The sequence below is a fragment of the Pyxicephalus adspersus genome, chromosome 6 (assembly GCF_032062135.1).
Source record: "Pyxicephalus adspersus chromosome 6, UCB_Pads_2.0, whole genome shotgun sequence".
Lineage (NCBI taxonomy): Eukaryota > Metazoa > Chordata > Amphibia > Anura > Pyxicephalidae > Pyxicephalus > Pyxicephalus adspersus.
The window spans coordinates 98,991,727-99,009,000 of record NC_092863.1 but is presented as its reverse complement, the minus strand read 5'-3'; the positions used below and the strand labels follow the sequence as shown (position 1 = coordinate 99,009,000).

Here is a 17,274-nt window from a genome sequence, read left to right as displayed (position 1 = left end):
CCTTACCTATAAAATTTCTATTTACATGTTTTTATGTTATATTTGAATCTGTATCAACACAAATCTGTATGCATGTGCTATATTTTTTGAATATGATGACATTTAAAGCCTTTATATATATATATATATATATAGGAGGAATAGTGCCCAATTATTGTAATCAATAGGAGGAATAGTGCCCAATTATTGGTGTCAATGGGAGGAATAGTGCCCCTTCATTGGAATCAATGGGAGGATTAGTGCTTCAATGGGAGGAACTTTTCTTTAGCCACCCCAATGCACCTACTGAGTCTCTTCTCCCCACCATGGCCCTTTTCGACTCTGAAAACACTGAATTTAATACGGAGCTCAGTGTTTGGCCTTATTAGTAGCCCATTTAGACCAGAGCAATGTATTCTGGGAGGAAGCTGAGGTCACATGCTCTGATACCCAGAAGTACAGAGTGTTTCCCTGGCAACCAACACATCGACTAACATTTTCTTCTACGTCAAAGACAAACTATAAAAAAAAGACCTAACAGACTATGATGAACTGTTACGTAATCAGATTTTTAATATTAAACGTGCATTTATGGTAATATTTTGCAGGTCCTATTATTATTTCAACCAGCTGTACAGGATTGCATGTGATTTTCCTTTTGAGAAGTGAGCATCTTGGATGAAGGAGAAGGGTGTGAAAAATGAAGAAACAACATGTATTTTTTGATCGCTAAATACATTATGGTTCAAACAATAACCAATGACTGGTTCTCTTCAAAAGAGCAAGGCTAAGGCTTCTGCGCATGCGCGCAAATGTCTTCTCCATCAGTCCCGCACACTCTATAGACGCGAATCACGCAGGGCAGAAGCGTCATAGGAGGCGTGGTTTGTTGCTAGATTGACACTTTCCTTCAAAGCTTTCCCTGATCGTCAGTCATTGTCTGCCCAAAGAAAGACACGCCCCTATAACGCCTACTGCTATGGGAGGAGTTCAATCAAAAATCACCTCTTCCCCCTACTAATAGCTGCCGAAGGGAAGGCGGGATTTATTTAAGATTGATAGACAAACTGACCAATAATCTACGCGAACTGTTTATTCACACCAATAGATTTTCAGAGAGGCTTAAATAGAGGGCGGAGCTGTTGTCACGTAGAGACTTGGCATTCAGTCTGACAAATCAAATGCCCAGTTGAGTCTTTGCGCGAGGGAGAAAAGCAGTGCCTTGACGTAAGAGCAAGACAAAAAGGGGCGGTGCTAGCGTGATTGATAGTGGTAATAGCCAATCAGTTTTACAAGTTGCTTTGCGATAGCGAATCCGTCTGAAGCGGTCGAAACAGCCAGATTGTCAGCAGAATTAGCCAATCAGATGCCTCAACGGCTTCTCGCGCTCCAATCAGGCAAAGCGGTTGAGGCGGCGGGGAGGAGCTGCGGGCCGTGGCGAGGTTTGCGTGCGCGGCGGGGGTCTGTGAGGAGATTTGTGCGGCCGCGGTGAAGAACAACAATAATAATAAAAATAAATAAAGCGGGGGACATATCGCCTCGCGGTGCTGGTGAGCGGGGTTCTCCCCACCATCCAGGTGGAAGCGGGGGTCGTCGTTGTGTTTTCTCCCCCCTCGGCTGTCTCTAGGCCTCTCCGGCCTGCAGAGGGGGAGAGAGGGTGACCAGAGGCCGCCTCAGCCGCACCTCAGAGAGCCCCGGGGGACATCGCTGCTTCCTGTGTGTCCGGCTTCCATCAAACAGGTAATGAAAAGGCCGCCCGGCCTCCAGCGCCTTGCACAACCTCAGGCTGAAGAAAGGGGGGGAGGGGACTACAAATCCCAGCATGCTCCCTGCCTGTGGATTGCTTGCTCTTTTTACCAGGAGGATCCCATCACAGCTATACTGAGTGTAGATTGCTAGCTCCTCAGTCCATTAGGATCCCAGCACTGCTATACCGAGTGTAGATTGTTAGCTCTTCAGTCCAGGAGGATCCAGCACAGCTATACCGAGTGTAGATTGCTAGCTCCTCAGTCCAGGAAAATCCCAGCACAGCTATAACGAGTGTAGATTGCTAGCTTTTCAGACCAGGAGGATCCCAGCACAGCTTTTCCGAGTGTAGATTGCTTGCTCTTTGGACCAGGAGGAACCCAGCACAGCTATACCGAGTGTAGATTGCTAGCTCTTTGGATGAGGAGGATCCCAGCACAGCTATACTGAGTGTAGATTGCTAGCTCTTCAGTTCAGGAGGTCCCAGCGTAATCCTATCAATGGATATTCCTGCCTCTCCTCTCAGCACATTGCTTTCCCAAATGATTAGTTATTTCTGCAGCTTTCGGCTATTTTAAGTGTAGATTGTTTTGTATTTGTCCACAAGGATCACATCTCATCACAAGACAAAACTTTTTGATTGTTAGCTCCTTGGCCAAGGCATATCCAACCACAATGCTGTCACTAGATCAACCCCTCTTTTTCTGCAATACTGAACTATCCCAGGGTTAGATTGTTAGCTCCTCAACCCAGGGTCCTGTCATCTCATTGCTGTATCCTTCCTGTGACACAAAGTCCTAATCTTAGTGTAGATTGTTAGCTCTTAAGCCCAGGAGGGTGAGACAGATTCACATCACTTGGTAAATCCTGCATGTCATATGTAGTACTCTGCTATCCTCGGAGGGTCCCAGCATAATCTCATTACAGGATAAATCTGCTTCTCATCTGCTCCTAACTGGATCTAGATTGTTAGCTTTGCAGCCTAGGAGGGTTCCTAGTAATACTCTACACTATAATTTCTGCATCACCCCACTACAAGCTAGATACTGGGGTTTTTAATATTAAGTCCTGGATTGCAAGCTCTTCAGTCTAAGAGTCTCCCATTAACTTCCTGCCCTGTACTAGCTTACATTCTACTTTCCCATTTGCTAATAGTTTCTGGCTAGAGATAGATTGCAAGCTTTTGTGCTGAGGGTCTCACCATTTCCCATAATTTTTTACATTCTGCAGCCTTTCTTCAGCGCTGAGCTTCCATGATCAGATCTAGATTGCTAGCTCTTTAGTCTAGAATGGGTTTCTAATAAATCTGATTTCACCCTCCTTAATTTGTCTTCAAGCTCTAATGACTAGCTTTTAGATTTAAATCTTTTCAAGCATCATATAATCCTCCTCCTTTGCTGTACATTCTGCTGTTTTACTGCTGTGTATTTCTTCCTACTTAGATTGCAAGCTCTTCGGACCCAGGAAGTCCACCAATTAGGTTTTTGCCTCCCTTCTGCAGAACCAAGCTCCCATGACTTGATCAAGATTGTTAGCTCTTCAGCTTAGAATGATGAAAAATGTAATGCCCTACCTCATTGTTTACATCTTTCAGTACACCCTCCACCCCCAGCTTCTCACTCGGCCCCTATGATTTGATTGCAAGCTCTTTAGCCTTGGAAGAGTTCTGTATAGCCCACCTCACTACATTACAAATTTTCTCCAGGTAGTCCCCTTGATCTTCTAACGTGTACATTCTTAAGCCTAGGACCTGAAATCCTACTCTTCTGTGCACCCTTCATTCCAAATCCCCAACACCATACTTCTTAAATACTCTAATTTAGATTGCAAGCTCTTCAGATTGCAAGCTTCAGATTGCAAGCAAGGGGAAGCCACTTGCTCAGAATGGATACCTTCTGCATCTCCGATTCTAAAGGCAAAATTACCCTGATCTAGGTTGCAAGCTTTGTAGCCCATACGTCATCTTACAGTTCTTCCATTATTATTTACATTCGGCCTCCCCCATCCGCGGTCATTGAGCCTTCCTAAAGTAGTTTAGATTGTAACCGATTATCTCAGTGCTGTTCTATTTGGGATCTGCCCTTCTCCTGGTCTGCTGTGATTTTGTATTCTCAGCATGCAAGCTCTTCAGTTTAGTAAGTTCACATATATTTCTCTTTTCCTGTAATATTTACATAGCTATTGGCACAGTTAGGTTTAGATTGCTAGCTCTTCATCCTAGGAATTGCTCAACATAACTTGCCCTAGTGGATTGTTCCCTTACCAAGGCCTTGTTGCAGATAGATTGCAAGCTTCATGGTGTCTTGAGCAGTGTTTCTCAACCAGGGTTCTTCCAGAGGTTGGTAGAGGAACAATTTCTGCCTCGCAGGTCAGGTTAAGTGACACCAATGATCTGTAAGGGTGACATTCTTCCCACTGGCCAGCAATGCAAGAGACATTCTTCCTGCAGACCAACACACTAATATACTGTGAGCTGTGTATATAGTAATTATAGCATAAAGCCCTGAAAGCTATTTCAAGGGTTCCTCCATATTATTATTCTCAAACTTTTTAATTTGACTATACAGCTCTCTTTCCGTTTCACCGATCTTTTAGAGCTTTACCTAGATTGCCAGCTCTTGATGGTCAGTACAGATAATGTACACACTGGTATGTTACATGACCTTTCCTTAAGCTCTAGATTGAAAGCTCCGATGGTCTCACTTTACTTCTGCCAGTCTGCAATGTGATGATAATCCCTTCTGTTCTCCGGTTACACTTCTGTATCATAGCTTCTGATACCAGATCTACATTGGTGTCACTTGATTGCAAGCTCTTTAACCTAGCATCTACCTTTTACGGACTCCTTTTTTGAAATGTATAACAGACAAAAGGTAATTCTATTTGCAGAAATGTCTTTAATGTGCTGTGATGTTTGATATATATCTGCAGATTGGTTTACTTTTTTTTTTTGTCTTTTTAGGTTTTTGATTAGTAGCCTCTCCTCCAAAAAGATTGTCAGATGTATCTTTAGTAAGATTATTGCTGTAATGTGTTAGAAATCCCCCCAGTATTGCTTAACTTTTGTCGATATTGCAAAGCTTTGGATTTGATTGTATGCTCTTAAACCACAAAGGATTTGATTCTGCCACGGCTGATCTCTGTATAAATTATTTTGTGGTGTTTACATTCTGTTTATTACCTTTCCTATGGAACAGTCTGTGCTAGACTCAAAGTTTGGAATGGATTGCAGCCTCAATATTGCCTTGTACAGTTCATGCCTGGAGCTATGTAGGCATGGTAGGTAATTATCCTTAAACAATCTGCAGTAAACTAGCATTCGCAAAAACAACATACCAACTCGTGATACATACGGCGACAATATGTTAGTACGCAGAGCTGGGCAGAATGCTGTACTGACTGCTCATGTGATCACCAACATGTATGGTTATATGCACAATTGTACACATGATGGAGTTTGACGGATAATTGTCATGATGGATCCTTCATTCTGCCTGAAAATCATTGTGCGTTGTCATCCTTTGATGTCATTGGACATGGAAGAATTAACGATACGTCGGCAATTGTTCTTTATTAACAACATTTATCTAGCACGTGTCCATAGCTTTAGAAGTTTCTACTTTCAATCCTTCGTTCGGGAGCAAGCTTAACATTCTTAGATCTATCAAAGTGCAGCTTCAGGCAAATTGCTAAACACGCATTTTAAATGCATATTCCGTATTTGTACAGATTTATCTACCAAATGACCTCTTATTCTGTTCTGCCTCTCTTTGATCCGCGACTAAAGGCAAATGACTATATTTTCTGACTCTTCATTGTCTTGGGTTACCTTGCTGTTCTTAGGTCGTAGTTAATGATGCAGATCCAATGGTCGGTTAGCAAGTGGAGAGGTGATAGAGGAAACTGCAGATATAAAAATTTACTTGACTGCAGCATTGTTGAGTTGTGTGAGTCACAAGACTCGCTGGACAGAACTGCAAATTATTTTGCTGCAAAGCTGGTGTGTTTTTTATTTCTATTTTTTACTACTGTACTGTACAGACATACTTTATCTTGACTTTGGCAAACCAAATTTATTTAACCCCTAACAATTTGCATGCTGTGATCTGTATTTGTATACTATAGCTAATGGTACATTACAATGCGAAAATGTAGGAGAACTGGTTTGGATTGTAGGTTTGATAGTTTTTCACTGTTGGTGCTGAAACTTTTCTGTATGAGCCTTCAGTTCGCAAAGGTGCTGGCATTTATTTGGAAGTGCTAATTACCTGGCTGTCATTCTAATTGGTTTAAGTACTAAGAACCCAGATGAGAAAGGTTAGAACACACTCTGTATTTCGGAATGTGGTACTGTATATGCAGTATTCTCCCCAAATTTGTTTTTTAAGTTGGGTGGGAAGGAGTTGTAAGCCACCTCTGTATTGTGACCTAACTTTGCATCAACCACCCAAAAACAGGTGTTTACTGAAAAATGCCGGTGAAGGGTCTGCGGAGAACACTGATATGTCTTCCAGTTCAGTGGTTAGAAGCATTGAAGCCTTTACTTCTTATGATGATAGTGCTTGTATTTTCAGAAGAGACCTAGGCCCTGACAGGCCTTCACTACAGATTTGAGAAATTACATTCTTGTTGTTCAGTATCTTTTCGTATAGATTGCTGCGTCCTCTGTGTAGGCTTCATTAGTTCAGTAAGTAGAATGTGGAACGGTTTCTTGTAGGATTTCTTCTTTAGTAAATCTGATCTTTTCATAGTTACACAAAGTTCATCAAGTTCAACCTCTGGGGACATAAATATATCCCAGATATAAAAACCCTAGGCTTATGGACATCTGAATATGCAATGTCTAGGCTCCATTAATCTTTTTATTTTTTTATTTTTTGCTTTGTTTGTGAATAACTCACAGTGAGGTTTTTTTACAGTAACTGATACCACACTGCCTAATAATATATTGAGACAAACATCTGTCCCAAATGGTTTTATTACAATAAGGTACCTGTTCCAACTTGCATACAAATTCAACTTAATAACAAACCTACAGTCCCTATCTCGTATGTAACCCGGGGACTACGTGTAGATATAACTGATCCAGAGGAAGGCAAAAAAAGGATACTTTTTTTTCATTGCTATAGACTGCAAACTTTCTAAGTAGAAATTATCTGTTTTACTATGAAAAGTTTGTGAACTAAAACAGCATTGAAGTAGATAATAAAGCCAGATGTTTATAAACTTGGAAATCAGACTGATCAATAGCAGACTATTATTTTAGATAAAAAAAAGTGACAATTAGCTCACGCTTATGAATGATCACTACTTCATTAATATGTTTGCTGGCAGTCACCACACTGTTATTTATTTAACTATATAAATCTGCCCCATAGTTGTCATTGCCTGAATTTTTGTAATCCCTATAGTTATCCAATATTGGTGTCTGCATCAGATGTTCTGACAGCTTTGCTTTGTTTACATTCTTGTATTTTCCTTGGCTCTATACCACTTCGTAATCTTTGGTGGTGTCTTGCATTTGATGTGATTTGTCTCACCTGTAATATGCAGCTATATATTTTTTTAGGTAATATTCAGATATGTTTATTGCACCCACTCCATACCCTGAACAAAAATAATTTTTCTTTTGAACCTTATAGCTTTACTTCTGCAATATATATGTCTGGCACAGTGTTTGACTCAGAATTGTTTTTAAGCTTGGTGGGATGAAAATGTAGGTGGGTGGCATCCCATCTACTATGACCTAATTTATCAGTAATTACCCAAAGACTGCCATGTGGTTGCTGAAAAGTGCCGGGTGGTGCACCCAGCTAAAAGGGGCTGGGGAGACCACTGTGGCAGAATAAAAAAAAATGTAACATGTTTAGTACATCTCTGCAATATAATCCACATTCCTTTCCGTTTTCTCAGATTTTGATCATTTGTTTGTGATGTTCTTGTTCTCTCTTTATTACCTATCCTATGGCACAATCTCTGCTGGATGAATTGCAACTTTGATATTGATATAAATAGTTCATGTTTTCACTTGTAAAATATCTGTTGAATCAGAAATCCAGTAAACTCCGTATTTTTTATATTGGCAGACAACTTTGCACTTAATTCCAGTGTTGGCAGCCCTGCTTGGGCTTTCTTCTGCAGGACTACAGTAAACATTCCCCCCATGCAGATGAAAGGAAAGCAGTTCTGTTGTTGAAAAAATGCTACATGCACCTATTTTGCTGTGGTAAATCATAATTCAACTTTTCATGTTCCCCCCGGAATTTTTGTTAGTGTTATTGTATATAAAGCTTCCTGATTGGCTGAGCTGGGATGATGTGACTGATGTGATTGTACATTGAGCTGCACATGCATAGCAGGCGGTATATCATTTGTAAAAACTGCTAGCAGGCAAGATTTTATAACAGAAGACCATCTGATCTAAGGCTACATACACACGTGCAATAATTGCCGTTGGAAAAGAACGAATAACGATCGATCGTCCTATAATTCGTTAACAAAAAAAGTGAACAACTGTCCCGACGGATCTGATTGGGAAGACGATCCTTCACTATCTATTGTGTGTACGGTCGTTCAGTGATCGTGAATTGTTCTGGGGTACACTTTCTCTGGTACACGTCACTTCCTGCATTGTTCAAACGATTGTATCTAGTGTCTGTCTGTACAATATTGGTGGATTGTATTCGAATGATTATTCAAAATAATCATCAATATGTGTTGAACAGTTGTTAATCGTTCGTTTTCTAATGACAATTATTGCATTGTGTACCTAGCCTAACATATACAGTATAATATTTATATATAACTGCTAGAAGTTTGTTTTTTCCCCAAAGTTATTAAACATGTTTGAAAAGAATGTTATGAATCGGCCCTAATGAGAAAACAAGGGAAAATGTATGTGTTACAGGGATGTACTGCATATGTTTAACATTTGCTTAGACATGCACAAATTCTTTTTATTTAGCATTTGTAGCTTTCTTTAATTTGCAGACATCTTAGGACTGGGTCGTGCTATAACACGTGCTACATCCGTGGCAACCTGTAATTAAAAGAAACTGCTGCATGTTAGACTTTGCAAATTACTGCAGTAAGAATGAATCTTGGTAAAATAACACTTTGTGTGCTGTGCGTTTTGCTTAGATTGCAGAAGACACATTGTCACTCTTTGAGGTCTTCTTTTAGTTCTTCTTAAATGTCATAATACCCCCCACCCCTTTAACGTTTGACATTTGAGGACACTCTGGGTTGCAGTGTTTAACCCGGAGTGGTAAGGATTTGTAGGCGGTCAGCAGCCCCTGTATTGTGACCCAACTCTCAAACCACCCAAAAACAGCCGGGAGGTCAGCGAAAAGTGGCGGGTGGTGTGCCCGGCTAAAAAAGGCCTGGGAGAACACTAGGTTGTGAAGGTTGTTCACCTATGACAGGATCAGGATGTCTGATATCTAATCTGAGGTATAGACTTATTGAATTAATACAGCAGATGTGACTGTATAAGTATGGTCTTTGTTTCTAGTTTTAGGTAATCGGTTGTATGTAATTAGTACGACAGCTCCTGATTTCTGCATACCTATAGACTTTGTAAAGAGCTGCATAAAATGTTGGCATTATATAAAAAATTGATATTTATAATGTAATAGCAAACAATTCAAACTAGGAGAACTCACCCTCAGAATTTACAACATTGATATCTTAATGTGTTTCCACTTACACATTCGTTGTTCTTTACTGTTTTTGTGCAGCCATCTTTGTTTTTGCTGGGCTTTTCTTCCTCCTAGCAGAGCTGCCCCCTGATGACGGAGGTCCTATAAATTGTTGGGTTTTATAGCATTTATATGAGTTGCTGTGTCTGCGTAGTAGGTGGCCATCTTGGCAGCGGCTGAGCTTTGCTTCCTCATGTTAGACCTGCACCCCCAATGACTGGTTGGTAATAATTTTTTTAATATTTTTTTTATTAGGATTCGGCAGAGCGGTTCAGAAAGCACAGATCCAGGGAATTAATTTTGCACAATTGGTACACGGTATATCCTCGGTACAATTTTCTCTGCAGCAAGAAGAGCCTTGAGCAGCACAGCAATGACATCACTAAATCTTCCTCCTAATCTAATAAGACTGACATTTACACAGCAGGGTCTTAAATGATAACATATTGAACAAGTAAAGCTATGAGGTTCAAAACAAAAATTATTTTGTTCTGGATATGGCTTGGGTGCAATACACATATCTGAATATTAGAGAAATAAATTGGCAAAGCTTCGTTTTTTTTTTTGTGGTTTAGCAGGTCAATTGCAATGAATGGAAAATGTACTAAAAATGTGCACCATAGAGATTTCTCTCTCCTATATGTCCCCCCCATTGCATAAAAAATATTGAAAATGCAAATGTATGTACAAATCACACTGTGTACTGTAGGGCATATCTGAAAATGCGCATTACTTTGCTGAAAGGGCACTTTAGGTCTTTTGTAGTACGGCGCCTTGAGGCTAGATTGCACACTTAGCAGTATAGAGTCCCACTGATTTATTGCAGGCATCTTGTACATTTCTGTTTTGTGAGGAGAAATAGGACCACAACACCCTGTCCCCCTGCAGTGTTTACATTCCTGCACCTCTCCTCCCCCTGTTCCCAGGCCCGGGAACTTATTGGCAGTAAATGATCCAGTCTCAATCAATGCGTCTGTACTACTTGTTCCTTCAGATGATTTTTTTTTTCTATAAAATGAAAGTGCCCACATAGGTGAGTCATTGTAATAACCGTGTTCTGAGGATTGTGGCTTTTATTTCAGGGGACTTAGGAAATCTAAAGTGGAAAAAAACAGCAACTAACCTACTTGAGTTTTTTTCTGGTTCTTAGGAAATGCATGTGTTACCTGGATATTAGTTACTCCCTAGCTTAAAAATTTTACATTATTTGTAATTCTATTCATACGATCTTGTATTTTTTTATTTTTTGCTGAATTGAGAAGCCAGAAAGGTGGCATCCTGTTTTTGCAGCTTTTTGTGTTTATTGCATTAAGGATGATCACATAACACATTGAGGTATTTCGTTTGCCCTCAGACATTTTTTGATGATGGTTGAACTAGTTTATTTTAATGGCTGCACGTGCTTGTCTTCCTTTCACTTCCAGACGTTTCTTTCAGGTTGCAGGGGGACAAAGTAAACGTCACAAGTTGAAGCTTTGCCTTCTTTAAAGCAGAACTAAACCCAGTTTATATTAACATGTCCTGCTTCTGTTGCAGGGTGCCACTATATTTTACCTTCATCTCTTTCTCATTGAAAGGTTTGGTTGTCTTGATTCGCCAGGCTGTGATGACTTAACCTCCCGCACAGGAAGCCAATAAATGCTAGGTATCTGGGCAATCATGCATGTACAGCCCAGCAAAATCAGGAAGGAGCAAGCAGGCAGGTAAGAATGCTTATAGCAGAATGAAGATCACCTTTCTGCATTAAATCCCTGCCTGATTGCTAATTTTAAGGAACTTTAAGGACTCCCTACTCTTCCTCATATGATAGTGCTGGTGGCTTAAGCCTTCAATGTCTGAGCAGCGGCACTGCCATGTGAAGGGATGGGGGGTAAGTTTTATTTTGTCAGTGTCCCGGGTATTGTTCTTTACTCCAGGTGAAAAAATAGAGTAATGGAAAGGTGCGAAGGGACTTATGGTGGGGCTGCTATTTATCTTTACCTGGGTTCATTTCTAAGAGTCCCTGTTGCCAGACAATTCATTTTAAGAAATATTTCCATAAGATTTGTAAATTTAAATATCAAATGCCTTCATGGGAGAATGTTAGATGGGAAGAGTTGGCATTTGAATGCAGGGTGCTTCGGCACACAGCTCACCCTTGGTAATACCAGTATGTGATGCGAGCCTCCATAACTGCAAAATATTTGATGTTCAATGAAAGAGGTGAACCAGAGACAGAAGAATAAACCAGTACAAAATCCTTAACATGATTCCAGAAAGTAAAATAGCAAATAGAATTCCCCTGTGTTACCATATCCCCGGCAGAATTTGCAGATCTGTATGTAAAAAAAAAAAAAAAAAAAAAAAAAGGGTTTTGGGTTGACTCGTAAAACGCAATTGTTGTGTACGGTCAGTGATTTTTCTATTAGTGTTGCTCAATGTTTTCCTTCCTGTAAGCAAGGGGGAATAAAAAAGGATATTGATGTGCCCAATGCCGGTGCCGACTTTGTCTGAGGCTTGTTTAAGAATTATTTACTTTAAAGGAAACTGTGGTTTCTTTTAAACAAGTGAAATGTTTGAGTTATTGTAACATATGGTAATCTGTGTATCGGGAAGTTCTGCGATCAAAACTTTAGGCAGTTAGCGAACTACATAGCCGAAAGCAGAACTAGAGTTCCGCGTTCCAAAATTCTGAGTAGGATTTTTATTACAGAATATTGTAGGTGATATCCTTTCTAAGGTAAAACATAACTGCCTGTGCTCAATCATCTATTTTTAAATGCATGCATGCACAGCTCGGTGCAGATTGTCGTGATACGCTTTTGCAGTATTCTTATTTACATGGTGCATAGTAAGGTGCAGGAGACACTAAATTTTTGTTTTAGCACAGCTTCATGGTTTGGATACTCGGTTTTCTGCTTGACCTTTCCAGCTCCAGCCTGTCCATTTAGATGATGAATCTGCATGATAGTCCCCATCCAGTGAGCAGAGAGATGCCTCAGGAAGTAAAACTGCTAACCAGGAAGTATCAGAATGAATTTCCTGGCTAGCAGGGGTTTGTATGTTCTCGTATGTATTACGTCTCCCTTCCAAATTTAGTTCCTAAGGCAGCCAATATTAATGAATAAGTTTGCAGTCTACCATAACTTTAGTGCAGCACTGCAACATATGCAACTCCCTCTTAGTAATGATATGCAGTGGCTGAGCTTTTTCTGCTACTCTTGTGCAGGCTGGTTTGTTTTTAGATGAACGTATAGTTTTCAGATGGCTTTTCATTCAGATGTTTATCTTCGTATAGCTGTTCCCTGACCTGGTAGGATTCTGAAAATGAACTGCTCATGGTAGGTGCCCAACGCTGACTAGCAGTGGAGTGGGCACTCGAAAGACGTTGGTGCATCAGGTTATATTCCTACTTTTTTTTTTTTTTTTTTTTCTCTTTTACATATTTTGTAATTCGTTGATGGGGAAAGAAGGGCAAATTTGGGGGATTGGGGTTGGGTACTGTAAATGTTATTGTGGGTGGTATGTTTTTTCATACAGCAAACGTCCATTGTTATTTTTGTCTTTTAGCTAGGGTACCTTAACTGGAAATATCATTGGCGTAGTTGTGTGGTGTTCTACTCGCCCACAAGAATGTGTTCTGTTTTGGATATTTTTAAGTGATGGTTTAATAGAAGAAACAGGCTGAACCACTTCCTGTATGCAGCAGAAAACTGAAGTGCATTCCTCTGGTGCCATGGTAAAAAGAAGCTTGGATATTTGATTCCGTGCCATGCTAGTGCCTCGGGCATTTTGCTAAAGTTTTATACAGCTGTACTGTCAAGGCAGATGAGTTATAACTGTCAGCTTGGGGAAGTTATGCTGCCAACCTACATTATTTTTAGTATTGATGGGTATATCGCACAAGCTTGGCTCTCCGTTAGATTTTGAGGAAATAATCAGTACAGAAGGAGAATATTAAACTCAATATGTGAATTCTCTTGATGAAAAATGTCTTCCTTTTAGGTAAGATTAGGTTTGGGTTTCTAAAAGCTTGGATAATGTTTGTTTACCTCAATGTTTTAACATAATCAGTTTGGACAAGTATGGGGATCAGGTCAGTCAGTAGGTATAGTACTGATGCTGCAGTGCAAGTGTTGTAGCCAGGTACCTAGCATTTTCAGAGCTACTACATTGGTTTCCTCTCAAATGCTGTTTTGAGAGGGTCCTGACTGGCCCCGGCTTCCCTCGTCTGTAACCAATCAGTTCCCACACGTCTACGTGGTACGGCCAATCAAGATAGTCAAAGATCTCTAGGTAGAATGAAGATGATGGCGCCCTGCAATGGAACGACGATAGATGTGTACCTGCTTTTCACATTTTTATGTAATGGGACTTCCCTGAGGATAAATCTACAGAATAAAATCAGATTCTACTTTTTTATGCATTAGTAATTCTTTTCAGCTTTGCCTGTATCTGCCCTTCCTGTAGTCAGTTTGATGTGACTCAGCCACGCTACCTCAAGAAAACAATGCTTATTCTGGGTTTGCAGGAGAAATGTTGTTTTCATAGATACAATTGAAGAAAACTATTTACGGATTTTAATTTCAAACTACGTTTATTCTTGAGTAGGAACTGTCTGTGTCCCAAAGCAGCCATGTCCCATCTTCCAGCACATCTCATTCATAACAATCAGCTATTCTTTCTGTATAGGTCTGTGACTGGAGGAGAGACGGGCATTTGCCTGATATGACCAAGCTCTGCGCCAAACTTTTTTTTTTTTATATATTCTTTGGAAGCTTCAGTGTTGGCCAGTGTTTTGTTAACAATTATCGGACTATCGTTAGTCGTTCGTTTCCAGTGATATTTGTTGCACCTGTGTATGTAGCCTGAGTTAATGACATGACAAAATAATTTTGGTTGTCACTGCTCTTTGCTTTTCTAATCCCTTTGTTCTCACCATCAAAGTTGCTGTACTGCTTGCAGAATAACAAAATGCAATAAGTTGTCCATAATGACTTCATATTCACACAAAACCTTGATCCCCAGCAGTCTTTGGTCAGAAGCAGGCTAGGCCTTCCAGGTGAATCTCTCAAGAAACTTTTTTACTAGTGTATGTCCAGACATTACTCAAATGTAACTCCTTAGGCCAAAACCCACATATTTTTTTTTCTGCAATGGCTTTTATTTCCTGTGACAATACCAGGCTGCAGGTCATGCTGAGGCAACGTCTGTAGGCATTTCCCCAGAACTACATCTCCTTAGAGCCTTTTCCCTTCTAACAGTGTGTGTGCTATCTCACAGTATTGTTTTGCAAATAAAAGAAGTCAATGTATACATGTGTAATGAGATTGATGGATAGTGGGATCATGTGATACGTAGAGTTTTGTTTTTTCTGTAGTTCAGCTGACAATTTTGCTCCTAATTGCAGTGCAGCAAAAGCACCAATCATTTAAAGGGAAGAATATTTGCATGAGTAAATTAAGATGTAAGTTAAAGATCTATTCAACCTGTCTCATGAAGTATAATGGGGATCCATTTATTTGCAGTTTTCTTTATAATCATGTTTTTTAAAATTGGTAATGTTCAAGTAACCCCCCAACATGTATGTATATATTCATGGCAGAAATATTTATAGGCCCTGTGTGTCTGATATTTTTTTTTCATTATTAAATTACCTGTGCATTAGATTGTTCCTCCTACATTCTATCTATAAATATATTTACTGATATACGGTCTGTTTTTCTCCATACTCGGTGCAGTGCTTTGCAGGGAACAGATCTCATCAGTCAATGCCCCAGGCTTTTATGTGATATCTGTCTGCAAAAGCCACAGTGCCAGAGCTCAGGTTACAGTGATTGTAGAAGTGCAGGGCAGTCTGGGTCATCAGTTCATCTGAGGAGTGCTAAACATACATCCAATAGGACTGCAGCTCTCCGACCCATTCCCCTTTTTAATGACCACTCTCTTCTTGGACTGCATCCCTAACAGGCTTTGATTACACGATTGCTGGGCGTAATGTATTTTTTCTGAGATTAGAATAGTGCCGTTATAAGGAAAAAATAAACAGAACAAAGGTAAAGCTGTTCATATGAACCAAATACGATGTTTGCCACAGGCCCACTACGTACTGATGAAAGATGCGGAAAAAAAAGGCCTGGCATCAAAAGCTTTGCATTTTGGTTTAAAAAGATGAAATGTATTCAAAGTGAATCTTCATTTTTACCTGAACATTTAAGTTTTACAATCACCATACATTTATTCTCTTCCTGCTTTCAATCATTCTTGCAGAAGCCTGCTCCATACCAAGGATATAACAGTAAACTTGCCAAAGTAGAAATGGAAACAAACACCAATACCCATTTCTTTTTCCATCTTTAAAGTGAATAAACAAAAAATAGTTGTAAATTGCTAGCTTGCCCTGTGGTGTTTGCACCTGGTGATCCTGACATTATTGGTCTTGGAACTTCCTGTCCAGGTTTGATAACCCTGCCTTAGTGTACACAAGGGCAATACCAGGTTTAATTCAAGTTCTAACACTACTTGCATTTTGCAAAAAAAAAATACTTTTAGTATTATATTATTAAATCAGATCTGCAATAAATAGTCTTTGTTTGGTGTTAGGCCTAAGTATCATCGGAAGGCTTTTTTTGATCTTTAACTAAATCAGGGCCTTATGAGGAAAACCATGCTGAAGCTGCTTATTGACAATTGTTTTATTGCTGCTTTTCAGGTCACACGGGAACTTCTGCTCCTGAAGCATGTCCTCCATCTTACCTTTCACGCCACCGGTAGTGAAACGCCTCCTTGGCTGGAAGAAATCTGCCAGCGGGGCTGGAGGTGGAGAGCAGAATGGCCAAGAAGAGAAGTGGTGTGAAAAGGCGGTTAAAAGCTTGGTGAAAAAGCTGAAGAAAACTGGACAGCTTGATGAACTGGAGAAAGCAATCACCACACAGAACTGCAATACTAAATGCGTTACAATCCCAAGGTATGTTCAAATTCTCTGCTTTGCCATTGTTCTTCATGAAAAGTAAGGGAATGTCATTGTAGCTCATTAACATACTGGCAGTGTTTGGTACAGGCCAGACGTCTTAACCTGAATGACATTACTAACGTGCTCATGTGACCAGTTGTTGTGCTTACCTTACCAATGTATATGAGCTGGTATATATCACCATGAAGGTGACATTGCATTATATGAGTTTGTAATTGTGTTTGTTGTGTAATGAGAACCACAAATTAAAGAAAACCTGTCTCTACACATAACATACTAACCTATTCTAATTTCCTGATAGAAGATACCTAAAGGTGCCTGCACATACATAACAAGCGCAGACCTAGGCGCATACTGGATGTAAATCTCTCCTTACTAGCAGTTTGAAGTGAACAGTTCTTAAAAATCCATACAGGAACTTCAAGGCCTAAGTGACCTCTCCATTCGCAAATCCTTTGTCAAAATTTGACAGCTGGGCAGCAATCAGGCAGGTAAGAAGAGTTCTTGCAGAAGGGATATTGCCTGTCTCGTTCTGCAATAAACACCTGACTGGTCGTGGATTTTTCAAAGTGGGACTTTACACTTTAAGCCTTTTTTTTCTTTTTTAAAATATATTCCTAAATGTCCACAGCCTTGGCTACAGGTTACTTTAGGGGTTCTTGACATGACCAAACCCCTTCCTATAAATTCAGATGTTCATACTTTTCCCTGTTTTTGGCTACGTTTCGAGGTTTGATGGATCTGTCATTCTGCATCATTGGGGGGTTTTTGGTTTATTCCAAAGACACATTCTTTCCTTAGTTTTGTGTGTGTGTTCACCTTGTTTGTGCTAAATTCCTAGAGTTTTCCCAGTTTCTTCCCACAATGTAGCTACAGCTCTATGTGACTCTAAAAGGC

At 40.0% G+C, this 17,274-nt stretch overlaps 1 protein-coding gene across 2 annotated transcripts in view; it reads left to right on the top strand.

Annotated features, from left to right (window-relative positions):
* Positions 1 to 1,388: 1,388 nt before the first annotated feature.
* SMAD2 (SMAD family member 2) overlaps positions 1,389 to 17,274 on the top strand; it is a 38,042-nt gene continuing 22,156 nt past the window's right edge. For both annotated transcript variants that reach the window (XM_072416722.1, XM_072416721.1), the window contains exons 1-2: positions 1,389 to 1,719; positions 16,117 to 16,371. In XM_072416722.1, the coding sequence (XP_072272823.1) occupies positions 16,145 to 16,371 (227 nt within the window). In that variant the 5' untranslated portion in view covers positions 1,389 to 1,719; positions 16,117 to 16,144. The remainder of the gene's footprint in view (positions 1,720 to 16,116; positions 16,372 to 17,274) is intronic.